General features: G+C 37.1%; 1 protein-coding gene across 4 annotated transcripts in view; it reads left to right on the top strand.

The window, feature by feature from the left end:
- The window catches only part of LARS1 (leucyl-tRNA synthetase 1), a 69,343-nt gene that overhangs the window by 13,129 nt on the left and 42,571 nt on the right, over positions 1-13,643 (top strand). For 3 of the 4 annotated variants that reach the window (XM_037045915.1, XM_037045916.1, XM_037045918.1), the window contains 10 exons: positions 1,946-2,033; positions 2,431-2,511; positions 6,640-6,777; positions 8,075-8,236; positions 9,000-9,112; positions 9,710-9,773; positions 11,388-11,455; positions 11,560-11,785; positions 12,984-13,071; positions 13,153-13,229. In XM_037045915.1, the coding sequence (XP_036901810.1) occupies positions 1,946-2,033; positions 2,431-2,511; positions 6,640-6,777; positions 8,075-8,236; positions 9,000-9,112; positions 9,710-9,773; positions 11,388-11,455; positions 11,560-11,785; positions 12,984-13,071; positions 13,153-13,229 (1,105 nt within the window). Of the gene's footprint in view, positions 1-1,942; positions 2,034-2,430; positions 2,512-6,639; positions 6,778-8,074; positions 8,237-8,999; positions 9,113-9,709; positions 9,774-11,387; positions 11,456-11,559; positions 11,786-12,983; positions 13,072-13,152; positions 13,230-13,643 lie in introns of all 4 variants that reach the window. The other variant, XM_037045914.1, reaches the window with a different exon arrangement.

The raw sequence follows: 13,643 nt of genomic DNA, 5'->3' as shown, positions 1-13,643 counted from the left end.
TTTTTTGAATTCTTATTTCTTTGTTCTTTTCTGATTGGATATTTCTTTCTTCCCTCTGGTCCACCCCATTGATTTGAGTCCCAGTTTCCTTCCCATCACTATTGGTTCCCTGTACCTTTTCCTTTATTTCACTTAGCATAACCTTCATTTTTTCATCTAATTTGCGGCCAAATGCAACCAATTCTGTGAGCATCGTGATTACCAGTGTTTTGAACTGTGAATCTGATAAGTTGGCTATTTCTTCATCACTTAGTTGTATTTGTTCTGGAGCTTTGATCTGTTCTTTTGTTTGGGCCATTTTCTTTTGTCTTGTTGCACCTGTTATATATGTGGGGCGAAGCCTTAGGTGTTCACCAGTGAGGGGTTCCTGGGTTGTGATGCTTTATGTGGGAGCAGGGTCTAAGAGGCAACCATGGCGCTTGCTTTGCTCTGTCGGATTTCAGTCCCTTCTGCCACTTTCCCCAAGCAAACTGGGCCCTTCTGGTGCTGATTCCTGGGTGGGTGGGCTTGTGTGCCTTCTAGGACCTTGTGGGTTTGCTCCAATGAACTCTCTTGTGAGGCTGGGAGTTTCTCCCAGCACGTCAACCCCCATGGGTGTTTTTAATTGGTGTTTTGAGGCTTTATTTCCTGGCGCTAGAACCCTGGATTGCATGGTCTGTCTCCTTCCCCAGTTTCGCCTGGTTTATCTGCTTGCAAATGTGGGGCTGCTTGGTCAGCCAGCAGTCTTGTGCACTGCGCCCCTCTACAATATGCTGCTTGGCTGGGACCGCCCACTGCTGCATTGCGCACCCTGTCTGCCTTCCACTGCTTTGCTGCTACTCCTCTGTGCCAGGCTGCCGGAGTCCACCCCTCCTACTGGTCTGGATGAATATGTCTATTTTAACTCCTTGATTGTTGGACTTCCATACAGTTCAATTTCCTGGCAATTCTGGCTGTTTTTTGTTTCTAAATTGTTGTTGTCGTTATTTTGATTGTGTGAGGAGGCACAGTGTGTCTACCTACGCCTCCATCTTGGCTGGAAGTTTAAATGATACACTTTTTAAGGTCATGGACACAGGTTCAAACTATTAAAAAACAAAGTAATGAAAAAGTGAATTTCAAGATAATGGTTCTCTGCCCTGGCTGGTATGGTTCAGTGGGTTGAGTGCCAGCCTGCAAACTGAAAGGTTGCCAGTTTGATTCCTGGTCAGGGCACCTGCCTGGGTTGTGGACCAGGTCTCCAGTGAGGGGTGTGCAAGAGGCATTTACACATTAATATTTCTCTCTCTTTTTCCCCCTCCTTTCCCTTCTCTCTAAAAATAAAAAATAAATAAAATCTTTTTTAAAAAGATGGTGGCTATTTCTAGTGGCAGAGTGGGGAAGAACACATAGGTAGCGTCACTGGGTTCAGATGTTGGATGGTGAGTTTAAAGGTGTTCATTGTATTGTGCTTCATAACTTGTATATGTATTTTAGGTACATTTGATTAGAGAAAAGAATATAATATAATAAAACAGCTTTAAAAGGTGCTTTTTAGATGAATTTATAATATACCATCCAATTTTGAGGATGTTTTATCTGAGGGAGTTTGACTTGCTTTATATATCTAATAAAAACAAATCTCATTTAATCAGTACAACATTAAATGTATTCATATTCTCAACAGTCTTAAAAATTTAATTTTTAGTATATTACCTTTACTCAAACATTTTAGCTTAAGTTAAACCTCCAAGTATATTTATTTCTTAATAGCCACCTATAAATGTCCTATCCTTTCAAAAGTAAGTTTTAATCTTAGGAAGCTTTTAACTTTGGTGTTCATAAATTTAATTTTAAATATTATTTAAATAACTACAGTTTAAGCAAATTATTTATAACAGGCATTCTCTTTACCTTAGTCCTTCATTGTAAAAGGCATTTAACGTTTTCCTGTCTGTACGTCCTTTTTTACATGATTGTTCGGCAGCAAGGGCAAGTACTTCGTAACCTTCCCGTATCCATACATGAATGGGCGGCTTCATTTGGGACACACGTTTTCTTTGTCCAAATGTGAGGTAAAGCTTTCTCCATTTACTATAATGGGATGGTGGGTCTTTAATAAATACTAATTTGAAGAAAATAGTATCTATAGAATTCATTTCCTATTAAGAGAACTTAGATTTCCTTAATTTTAAGCATAATTTTTATACTTAAGTAATTTAATTTTCATGTGTTATGCATGTATGTGTGCAGTGGTCTAGGTATGCATGTTCACAAGTAATTTCAAAGTTGGTGAAAAGACACAAAAAAAAGGGATAGTGGGTTAGAATTTTGGAATGACCATAAAATATTGTCAGTGTTTTATAGAGGATGTGAAGAGGAAAACTGAGCTGATGCTCTTTGTGAAAAGCTAGCATTTTCTATTTGCCTAGCATAGACATTTGTAATTTAAATTTAATTTTCTTTCTCTAGTTTGCAGTAGGGTACCAGAGATTGAAAGAAAAGATTTGCCTGTTTCCCTTTGGTTTACACTGTACTGGAATGCCTATTAAGGTAAGTTTGCTTTTAGGTATTGGTTTGTATTCTTTTTGGCTTAGAACAAATAGAAATATACAATTTGAGAGCTTAAAATAGGACTTTCAAATGCTCTATATTAAAGTGTCTTTGAAATGAATTTATTGTAGGGAAAATTATATTTAAAAAACATTTCAAGAAGTGTTTAAATAAAGGGCACACATTAATAATGGTTTAAGTGATCTGATATCTTTTGGTTGTCATATATTCATACTTCTGTGTCAGAATTAGACAATAACTACTACCAAGGAAAATGTGCCTCTTTTGAGCATTCAGACATATACGATGTTGGCATAAAGTAATAAACACTAGTATCATATTTTGATCATTTTTGCAAATGTCTTCATTTATCATTAATTTCTTTAGAGATTTTATTTATTTATCTTTAGAGGGGAAGGGAAGGAGAGAAGGAGAGAAATATCAATGTATGGTTGCCTCTCGTGAGTCCCCTGCTGAGAACTGGCCTGCAACCCAGGCATGTGCTCTGACTGGGAATCGAACTGCAATCGTGTGGTTCGCAGGCCCACACTCAATCCACTGAGCTACACCAGCCAGAGCGTCATTCATCATTAATTTATATTAGAAATAATTCTCAGTAAAGAATAGACCAGAAAACTAGAGTCGAAGGGGTTCCCTAAATGTTACAGGTTTAGGAAATTTAATTCAGATTTGTTTTTATCCTTCAGTCTTTTATTGTGAAAAACGTCAGACTTATAGAAAAAGTGAAAGGGTAGTACAGTGAACACCAATACACTGTTCACCTAGAGTTACTAAGTATTGGCCTTTGCCAAAATTTACTTCTGTCTCTCAGACACATAGAGATGTACATGTTTTTTTCTTGCCTTTTCTATGAATTCTTTGAAATTAAGTTGTAGCACCATGACATGTCTCCTCTGAATACTTCATCATGGTCTTTTGAGAATAAGGGCATTCTACATTATCACAGTGCCATTATCCCCTTGAAGAAGTTTAGCATTGATGTAATACCATTTTCTGGATCTAATCTATAGTCAAGTGTGGGTAGTTGTCTTAAAATGTCCTTTCTGTTGTTTTTTACTTTTTATTTTATGGATCACACATTGTATTTTGATACCATTTCTCTTTAGTTTGTCATGACATTGACATCTTTGAAGAATTTTATAGAATACCCCATATTTTGAGTTTTTTAATTGTTTCTTCATGATTAGATTTGGGTTATTTTGAGAAGAATATTACATAGGTGAGGTGTAAACTTCCCACTGTATCACATCAAAAGGCATACAATGGCAGTCTGTCCCATTTTAGTGGTATTCAGTTAATGCCTGTCAGATTTTTTCATTCTAAAGGTGGCTTTTTCCCTTTTTTTAATTAAAAGGTAATCTGTAGGAGAGGCTGAAAGAAATACTTAGAGAGCCTCTGAATATCTGGTTACCCAGTAATCTAGTGGTTTTGGCATCCTATGATGTACCTTGTTTGTTTGAATTATTGAATTGGTAGTTGTACAATGATGTCATTCTTTCCTCATTTATTAACTGAAATTCTTCTGCATAAAAGAGTCCACTTTTTAAAACTGACAATTTTATATTTCTGTTTTTTCTTTTTTTAAACATGTTTTATGGATTATGCTATTACAGTTGTCCCATTTCACCCTTCATTCCCCTCCACCCTGCACACCCCTTTCCACACACATTCCCCCACTTTTGTGTCCATGTATCATAAGTTCTTTAGCTGCTACATTTCCCATACTACTCTTGCCCTCCCCCTGTTTATTTTATACCTACTGTCTATGCTATACTTATTCTCTGTACCTTCTCCCCCTCTTCTTTTCCCACTCCCCTGTTGCTAACCCTCCATGTGATCTCCATTTCTGTGATTATGTTCCTGTTCTAGTTGTTTGCTTAGTTTGCTTTTGATTTAGGTGTGGTTGTTAATGTCTGTGAGTTTGCTGTCATTTTACTGTACATATTTTTTATCTTCTTTTTCTTAGATAAGTCCCTTTAACATTTCATATAATAAGGGCTTGGTATTGATGAACTCCTTGAATTTGACCTTATCTGAGAAGCACTTTATCTGCCCTTTCATTCTAAATGAAAGCTTTGCTAGATAGAGCAATCTTGGATGTAGGTCCTTGCCTTTCATGACTTGGAATACTTCTTTCCAGCCCCTTCTTGCCTGTAAGGTTTCTTTTGAGATATCAGCTGACAGTCTGATGGGAACTCCTTTGTAGGTGACTGTCTCCTTATCTCTTGCTGCTTCTAGGATTCTCTCCTTCATTTTAATCTTGGCTAATGTAATGATGATGTGCCTTGGTGTGTTCCTTCTTGGGTCCACCTTCTTTGGGATTCTCTGAGCTTCCTAGACTTCCTGGAAGTCTATTTCCTTTACCAGATTGGGGAAGTTCTCCTTTATTATCTGTTCAAATAAGTTTTCCACTTGTTGCTCTTCCTCTTCCCTTTCTGGTACCCCTATATAATTCAGATGTTAGAACGTTTAAAGATGTCCCAGAGATTCCTAAGCCTCTCCTCATTTTTTTGAATTCTGGTTTCTTTATTCTTTTCTGTTTGGGTGGTTGTTTCTTCCTTCTGGTCCACTCCATTGGTTTGAGTCCCAGTTTTCTTCCCATCACTGTTGTTTCCCTGTGCATTTTCCTTCATTTCACTTAATGTAGCCTTCATTTTTTAAATCTAATTTTTGACCAAAGTCATCCAGTTCTGTGAGCATCCTCATCACCCGTGCTTTGAACTGTGCATCTGATAGGTTGGCTATCTTGGTTGCTTTGATGTATTGGCTCTGGGGCTTTGATCTGTTCTGTTTGAGCCATTTTTATTTGGTCTGGTTGCGCCTGTTATGTATGAGCCTTAGGTTTTCACCAGTGTGGGTCAGCCCGGTTGCTGGGTTGTGATGCTGTGTGTGAGAGCAGGGTCAGAGAGGGAACCATGGTGCTTGCTCTGCTGTCTGTCGGATTTCAGTCCCTTCTGCTGCTTCCCCCAAGCAAGCTGGGCCCTTCTGGTGCTGGTTCCCGGGTAGGTGGGTTGTGCATGTTCTAGGGCCCTATGGGTCTCTCCAACAAAGTCTCCTGTGAGGCTGAGTGTCTCCTGGCACCTCAACCCCAACAAGTGTTTTCAATTGGTGCTTTTAGGCTTTATTTGCCAGTGCTGGAGCCCTGGATTGTACAGTCTGTCTCACTGCCCGTTTTTGTCTGATTTTTCTGTGCATGAATGTGTGACCGTGGTCAGCCAGCTGCCTTGTACGCCTCACTGGGTCTGGTTGTTGCCACCCCACTCCCAAGATCTGCCAACCGCTGACTGTGTGCCCAGGTAGGTCAGGTAGCCACCACTTTTTCCTGCCATGACCCCTCTCTGCTGGCCGCCAACATCACCCCTCTTACCGGTTTGGATGAATGGTTGTTGGACTTCTGTACAGTTCAGTTTTCTCTCAGTTCTGGTTGTGTTTTTTTTTGTTTTTAAATTGTTGTCCTTAATTTTGGTTGTGCGAGGAGGCACAGTATGTCTACCTATGCCTCCATCTTGGCTGGAAGTCTTCTATATTTGTGTTTTTTTCATACCTTGAACACTATCTCCTTGGCTTCATCTTTGTTTTTGAGAGTGGACTCATTGTGGTATAACTGAGAGTGGGGGTGGGAAGCCCAGGTGCATGTGTATGTTTTGCAGCTTGCTAGTTTTATAAACTGTGATAGATCATCTTATCTCTGTGTCTTTCCGTCTGTTTTCTGACTTCATATATGTTTGTGATGATCACTAATAGAGTATATATAACAATCATTAAATTGAGAAATGCTATTATTAATAGTTATTCAAAATAATAGCACATTATACAATATATTATATATCCTTTTACTTCTAATACTTAACATATAGTATACTACATTGATTATTCTGGGTGTTAAATAAATGCTTGCTGAGTGAATGTAAAATGTTAATTTATAAATTAGTGAATTTAGGGGTACATGATTTGTATCATTTGGGTTTTCTGTAATTATCCATTTATATTGGATACATTGCAAAAATTCCATAGTCAATTTTAGTTGGCCATAAGAGCAACAAAAAACCCAGATTATTTCTACCTTGAATTTTAAACTTCACTGTTTCTAATGTTGCGTTTGTTTAGGCATGCGCTGATAAGCTGAAAAGAGAAATAGAGGTATATGGTTGCCCTCCTGATTTTCCAGATGAAGAAGAGGAAGAGGAAGAAGTCAGTGCTAAAACACAAGATATAATAATTAAGGATAAAGCTAAAGGAAAAAAGGTTTGGTGATTGATGATGCTTATTTTGGTTAAAGTTTTATATTTATGTTTGATTTATATGTTCATTCCATCTACTAGCACAATATATGTATTTTAAAAAATTTTATGATACCTGGCTTCATTATAGTATTGGGGTTCATTCTAACATTCTATTCTTCCTTTTCTTATTGGTCACTTTTTTCTCCAACAGGGAGAAACCTGACTGTCATTATTCACAGTATATGTATATGTACTTGATTCAGTCCTAGTATACTAGTAGTTTTAGAATTGCTAACCTATAACCCTGGGAGAGATCATTTTACTAAATAAAGGACAGTGTTGGTATGTATTTCTTTTTGTCTTTTAGTTAACCCATTATTTTTCAAAGTTACTTCCATAGCTCCTTCCTCATTCCCTTCAGAATGGTTATGTTATATATTTATAATATGATATGCTTAGATACATTTGTTATACTCTGCATTCCAGCCTGGCTTCCTCCAACATCCTGGTTGAGTTTTAAAAAGTATTAACTCTTGGACTTCTGGTCAAGATGGCAGAGTAGGTAAATGCTGTGCTCGCCTCCTCCCATGACCACATCAGAATTACAACTAAATTAGATCAGTCACCCTTGAAAACAACCTAAAGCCTAGCTGAACAGAAGTCCTATAACTAGGGATATAAAAGAGAAGTTATGTGGAGACTGAATATTAGTCAGAAATTGAAATGAACCAGATCATAAAGTAAAATGATTTAAAAGATGGATATAAAAAAATTCACTCTTTGTGGTGTATAGTTGTACTGATTTGACAAATGCGTGGGTCATGTTTCTACCACTACCATATCATGTGGAATAGTTTGATCACCTCCCAAACTCCTTGTCCTGCCTTTTTGTAGTTTAAACCCTTTGCCTACTTCCAACCTCTGCCATTTGGTTGCCTTTTTCATGTTGGTAAAGGTTGGAAAACGAATAAAGTCTTGTGAGTATAGTCTAAGCCATCAAAACAAAAAAAGATGCATGTGCTATTGGGAGAGGGAAATAGAGGTTTGGTGTTGAGATCTTGTCTTTGTGATGATAGTTCTTTATGGTTCCACCCACTTGGTAGATTTCCTTGGTATCAGAGTCCTAATGATTATCAAATTGTAAGTTTGGTAGGCAAATGGTCTATCTAAGTCCTGCAGTGTTCTGTCATATCAACAGCGTTGTTTGGAAATTAAAAAATTACCAAATGGGATTATTCACTTACAGTTATTGTGGTCCTAGAATTTGTTAAGGTGTTGGTTGTTCTTTGGTAGAGTGTGTTTTTGCTGATTATTTTCAGAGTAAAGCTGCTGCTAAAGCTGGATCTTCTAAATACCAGTGGAACATTATGAAATCGCTTGGTCTGGCTGATGAAGAGATAGTCAAATTTTCTGAAGCAGAACATTGGCTTGATTATTTCCCACCACTGGCTATTCAGGATCTGAAGAGAATAGGTTTAAAGGTATGCCTATCACCACTGTAGTTTCAGAAAATACAAAGAACACATTTACATTTATGTGGTTACATGAGATTTGGACTAGGTATTACCTGAAGTGCTCTAATGAATTGGTACTTTTACTCTCAGGCTAGAAGCTAATGGGCCTGTATGTGAACAGTAAAATACTTTAATGTTAGTCATATTGAAATGTATATCGATAAACTAGCATTTAGTAGAAAGGAATTCTATTCAAAGAATATGAAGAACATTTAGGAATACTTAAAGGTATTATTTAAGTGTTCCTTTTGAGTTTATTACAATTTCTATATGTTTAATATATGTGTGTGTTTAAAATACACATATTACAAGTTAATGTAGTAATTGCAATATATGATAGGTGGAACTTAAATTTTTTATATATTTTTAAAGATTTTATTTATTTATCCTTAGAGGGGAAGGGAAAGAGAGAAGGGGAGAAATATCAGTGTATGGTTGCCTCTCGTGCGTCCCCTGCTGGGAACTGGCCTGCAACCCAGGCATGTGCCGTGACTGGGAATAAAACCACGATCCTTTGGTTTGTAGGCCCGCACTCAGTCCACTGAGCTACACCAGCCAGGGCTAAAGTTTTGTTTTTAATATTTGATATAATTCCATATCAAATATTTATTTTCCATATTTAGATGGAAAATAAAGAGTAGAAGAGTGAATAATTGATTCCTAGGAATTCTCATCCATAGAGACTATACAGAACTCTCAAAAAATTGCCTTTTCCTTTCTCCTTCTATAGGTAGACTGGCGTCGTTCCTTCATCACTACTGATGTTAATCCTTACTATGATTCATTTGTCAGGTGGCAGTTTTTAACATTAAGAGAAAGAAATAGAATTAAATTTGGGAAACGGTGAGTTTGTTGTCCTTTAGTATGAAAAAGCAAAAATTATATAATTCTTATAATTCAATGCCCCATAGGCTTTTTTTCTTTATTTTTTTATTGTCCTTTCTTTTATTTTTTTATGGTTTTGCTTTTCTTTTTTGTTCTCCTGAATTCTTTTCCTTTTTGTATTATCATTGTCTTAATTACTCTAAGCTGCTTTGTGTTTATGACAACTAGAACCAGGGAGAATAGGAGTGTTGGCTTTTATGATATCACTAAAGATTCTGTCCAGTATTCCCAGCCAAACAAAAAAATAATTGTATTTGTGTTTTGGTTTATTCTTTTGTTCTGTAAGTTGTTTAACATTTTCCCTTGATTATGTAGATTGATTAAAAGCTATTTTTATTTCATAAGTGAATTTAAACTTTTAATCCATTGTTGATGAAGGCAGAAATCTTTTATTAAGTAACTAGATTAGCAATAGAACTACCCATAAATGTATAAATAATAGATGTAGACATTTGTTCAGTTAGAAGAAATATTGTAAGATGTTTGCGACAGCACTGGCAATTATGTTAGGCTAAAATGTGTATATTATAGCAATATTTGTCACTTGTTTTTTAGGTATACCATTTATTCTCCAAAAGATGGACAGCCCTGTATGGATCATGACAGACAAACTGGAGAGGTATTCACTTGTGACATAGAGTAGCTACCATTAATAATTCTTCATATGGCTATAGAGTTTTAAGAAATAGATCAGCACTGGCTGGTGTGGCTCAGTGGAGTGAGTGCCAGCCTGTGAACCAAAAGGTCTCTGGTTCAATTCCTAGTCAGGGCATATGCCTGGATTGCTGGCCAGGTCCCCAGTAGGGGGGTGTACAAAAGGCAACAGATCCGTATATCTCTCACGCATTGATGTTTCCTTTCCCCTCTCTCTAAAAATAAATAAATAAAATCTTAAAAAAAAAAGAAATAGAAGCCTAAAGCATAACTTTATTCCAGTGCTGAGGTGTATTGTAGTCATACTCTGGTGGCAGTGAAGAGGGAGGCAGAATGCCGTTATGGGTTCCTGTATCTTGTCTAGGGCCTTGCTTCTCCAAGAGTGGCCCTAGAACAGCTGCATCAGGTTGTGATAGACAAAGCAGTTCTGATCCTTACCCCAAACTGCTGAATTAGAAGTTCTGGGGCCCAGGAATCTGTCTTTTGATAAGCTCTCAGTGTGATTCATGTGCATGCTAATGTTTGCAAAGCACTGCCTGGAGACTGCTCTGCTCTGACAAGACCGTGAGGAAAGGCAGTGAGATTCAGGGCTGACCAGTGCACACAGATTCCATTTGTTCATGCTTTGATTATATACCTACTTGCTTATTTCCAAAGTACTTTTAGTCATCATGATGCCAGTTCACCCTATGTTCCTATAAGACACATAACTAACATTATTCCTGGTACTACTTGAGTACAGCAAGGGTAATTTGCCTAAAGCCTTCGCACAGTATACTAACATGCCAGCATCTGCACTTAGGAGACCCAGTGAGTGTGTCTTCCTTTGTTACCACATTTGAATGCATTTGCAGTCTAGTAACTGTTTGCAACAATCAGCCCTCAATAATGATGTTACTTATCTTATAGGAGTGAGACTTGATCAAAATTTTGAAAACTTTGAGAGACTTCAGAAGGCCCAGTTTACTGACTATATTAAGTTTTAATACAGTCAGTGGCAGCAATATCCTAAATTTCAATAGTATATTATACTTTTTCAAAGCATTTTTGTATCCATTGTCTTATATGCTCCTCAAGATAGTCTTATGTGAGGCTCAAAGAGATTGTGACTCCCATGGGTGAAGCATTAAGGGTCCAAGCTAGCTTTTGAATGCACTTCACCAGACCCTGGGTCTAGTGTGTGTCTGTGATAATTGCTCCGTGGCATTGCTGTCTTCTCATTCTCATTTTGGCAAAAAAACTGTTTTAATTGATTACTCCAATGCGCTTTTTTTTTCTCTCCTCCCCTTTCAAGGGAGTTCTCAACAAACTGTCCCTACTCAGTACCGAGTCTGGGTCATGTTTCTGAGTTCTTGTGTGGGGTGGAAGGGTGATCCCCCATGGCACTTCTCACACATTAGACATCCATGTGGATGTCATGCCCCCAGCACACCACTTGCAGTCTCTTCATTGGAAGAAAGAATAAGTCTAACAATGCAAGAATTTATCTGAGGAATTTGAATCTTATCTCTCACATAGACTAGGAGGTATAATCTAAGTCTTTTTTCCTCTCAAATTTTTGTTTTGTTTCTTTGTTTAGGGTGTTGGCCCTCAGGAATATACTTTAATCAAGTTGAAAGTGCTTGAGCCATATCCATCCAAATTAAGGTAGGTTTGCCAAAGAGTTATGTTTCAGCTGTTCGAATATCAGTTACTTGTGATAGAATCCATAACATTTTATTTTTGCTTTAATACATCTTTTTTCTTCTTAGTGGCCTGAAAGGGAAAAATATCTTCTTGGTAGCTGCTACTCTCAGACCTGAGACCATGTTTGGACAAACAAACTGTTGGGTTCGCCCTGATATGAAGTACATTGGGTTTGAGACAGCAAATAGTGATATATTCATTTGCACCCAAAGAGCTGCCAGAAATATGTCATACCAGGGCTTTACCAAAGATAGTGGCGTGGTGCCAGTTGTTAAGGAATTAATGGGAGAGGTAAGTTTGGTAGCAGACTTTTTATTTTAGTACGTAAATTTAGAGGAAAAGTTCCAACAATGAAACTTGAGGCATACTTACAGTCAAATGTATGAAATCATAAGTGTGTATTTTGGTGCATTTTCATGTGTGTATACACACTCATATCAGCATCACTCAAATCAAAATGTAGAATAGTTCCAGTTTTCCAGAAGGCTCTCCTATGTACATTTCATAGTGAGTTCTCACCATGCTCCTGAAAAGGTGGTCCATTGCACCACAGTGCAGTGACCCTTTCTCTGTAATGGATGTTTGATTGTTTCATGTTTTTTTCTGTTATATCCCATTAGTATTGTACCTGATGTTGGAGTTCTGTCTGAGCAGTTTTTGGGAACAGTATCAATGACGTAGATTTTTAACCATCTCTAATGCAACTTCTTTCTATGTTAATTTGAGTAGATTCTAGGGTGAGGAAAATGCATGGTATAAATTAAAAACTATCTTTCAGCCTTTAAGATGGGTACAGTAGTTAGCTTTCACCAGTATTACTGTAAATGCTGTATGAGCAGCCTATCTAATACAGTGGGGTGGGTGGGGACTGTGTGGAAATGAAAAGTTCATTCCTTAGCTAAACAAGGAGCTGTAAGCTGTTTGTCACATATGGGAATATGGGTCCAATATTGTTGCATCTTCTGATTTTTTTAAGAGAAACCAGGTAGGTCTTTTTAATTAACTTTGTCTTTCCAATTATCATTTAAAATGGATGTACAGTATTCTAGCTTGTTGAAGTCTCATATTTTATTAAATAATTTTTCTATCATTTAAAGTTTTATTTGTTCCTAGGTTAACATAGCATTGGGCAGACTTCTCAAAGAAAAACGGGGTTTTTTTTTCTTAACCTTTGAGGTACATTTCTAGGATTGGATTGCTGGGTCTGAGTTGTGTGAACATATTTGTGGCTCTTGCTATGGATTCTATGTCATTTTCCTTAAGGGGTGGATACCATGTCACAAGTAATGTGTTCGTGTACTAATTTCTTTAAGACCTTAATAATTATTTACAGTGACTTTTAGTCTAGTTGGTATAAAAGAATGACTTTTGCTATACTTCATATATTTTTGATTTCTAGCTTCTTGCGCTTAAAATAGTAACATTGTTTTCAATTTTATTAGTTAAACTGAGTTTCTTCACCATTTATGGTCATCTTTTCCTTCCACAGGAAATTCTTGGTGCATCACTTTCTGCACCTCTAACATCGTACAAGGTGATCTATGTTCTCCCAATGCTTACCATTAAGGAGGATAAAGGTAAAGAGTTTATTTCTCTGTAGAAATACTGTGGTAATCACATCGGGCTGTATTAATCAATCCCACACTTTGTTTTAAAAGGCACTGGTGTAGTCACAAGTGTTCCTTCTGACTCTCCTGATGATTTTGCTGCCCTCAGAGATTTGAAGAAAAAGCAAGTGAGTATCTGAGTTTCACATTCTTTTTTCCGCTCATCATCTAATTGGTCAGGTACTGCTGATCTACACTATGGGATTAGGCTAAAAAGCTACATGTGTATCCTTGAACTCTAATTTCTAACTTATTTCTTGATGTATTTGTATTTTCCTGTGGTTTGAATCTTGAATATATATATTTTTTGGATAGAATGGTTTTTTTTAAATACTATGTTTTCAGAGTAGTTTTAGGTTCACAACAAAATTGAGAGAAAGATACAGAGATTTCCCATGTGCCCCCTGCTCCAACACACACACCACCACCCCATTATCAATATCACTCTCCAGAGTGGTACCTTTTTACCAGGATGAACTTACATTGGCAATCATAGTCACTCAAAGTCCATAGTTCACCTTAGGGTTTAATCTTGGTTTTGT

This window comes from Sturnira hondurensis, unplaced genomic scaffold (genome assembly GCF_014824575.4).
Source record: "Sturnira hondurensis isolate 20B ecotype Veracruz unplaced genomic scaffold, ASM1482457v3 Scaffold0004525, whole genome shotgun sequence".
Lineage (NCBI taxonomy): Eukaryota > Metazoa > Chordata > Mammalia > Chiroptera > Phyllostomidae > Sturnira > Sturnira hondurensis.
The sequence above is the reverse complement of the archived record's forward strand: the minus strand, read 5'-3'. Positions and strand labels throughout refer to the sequence as shown.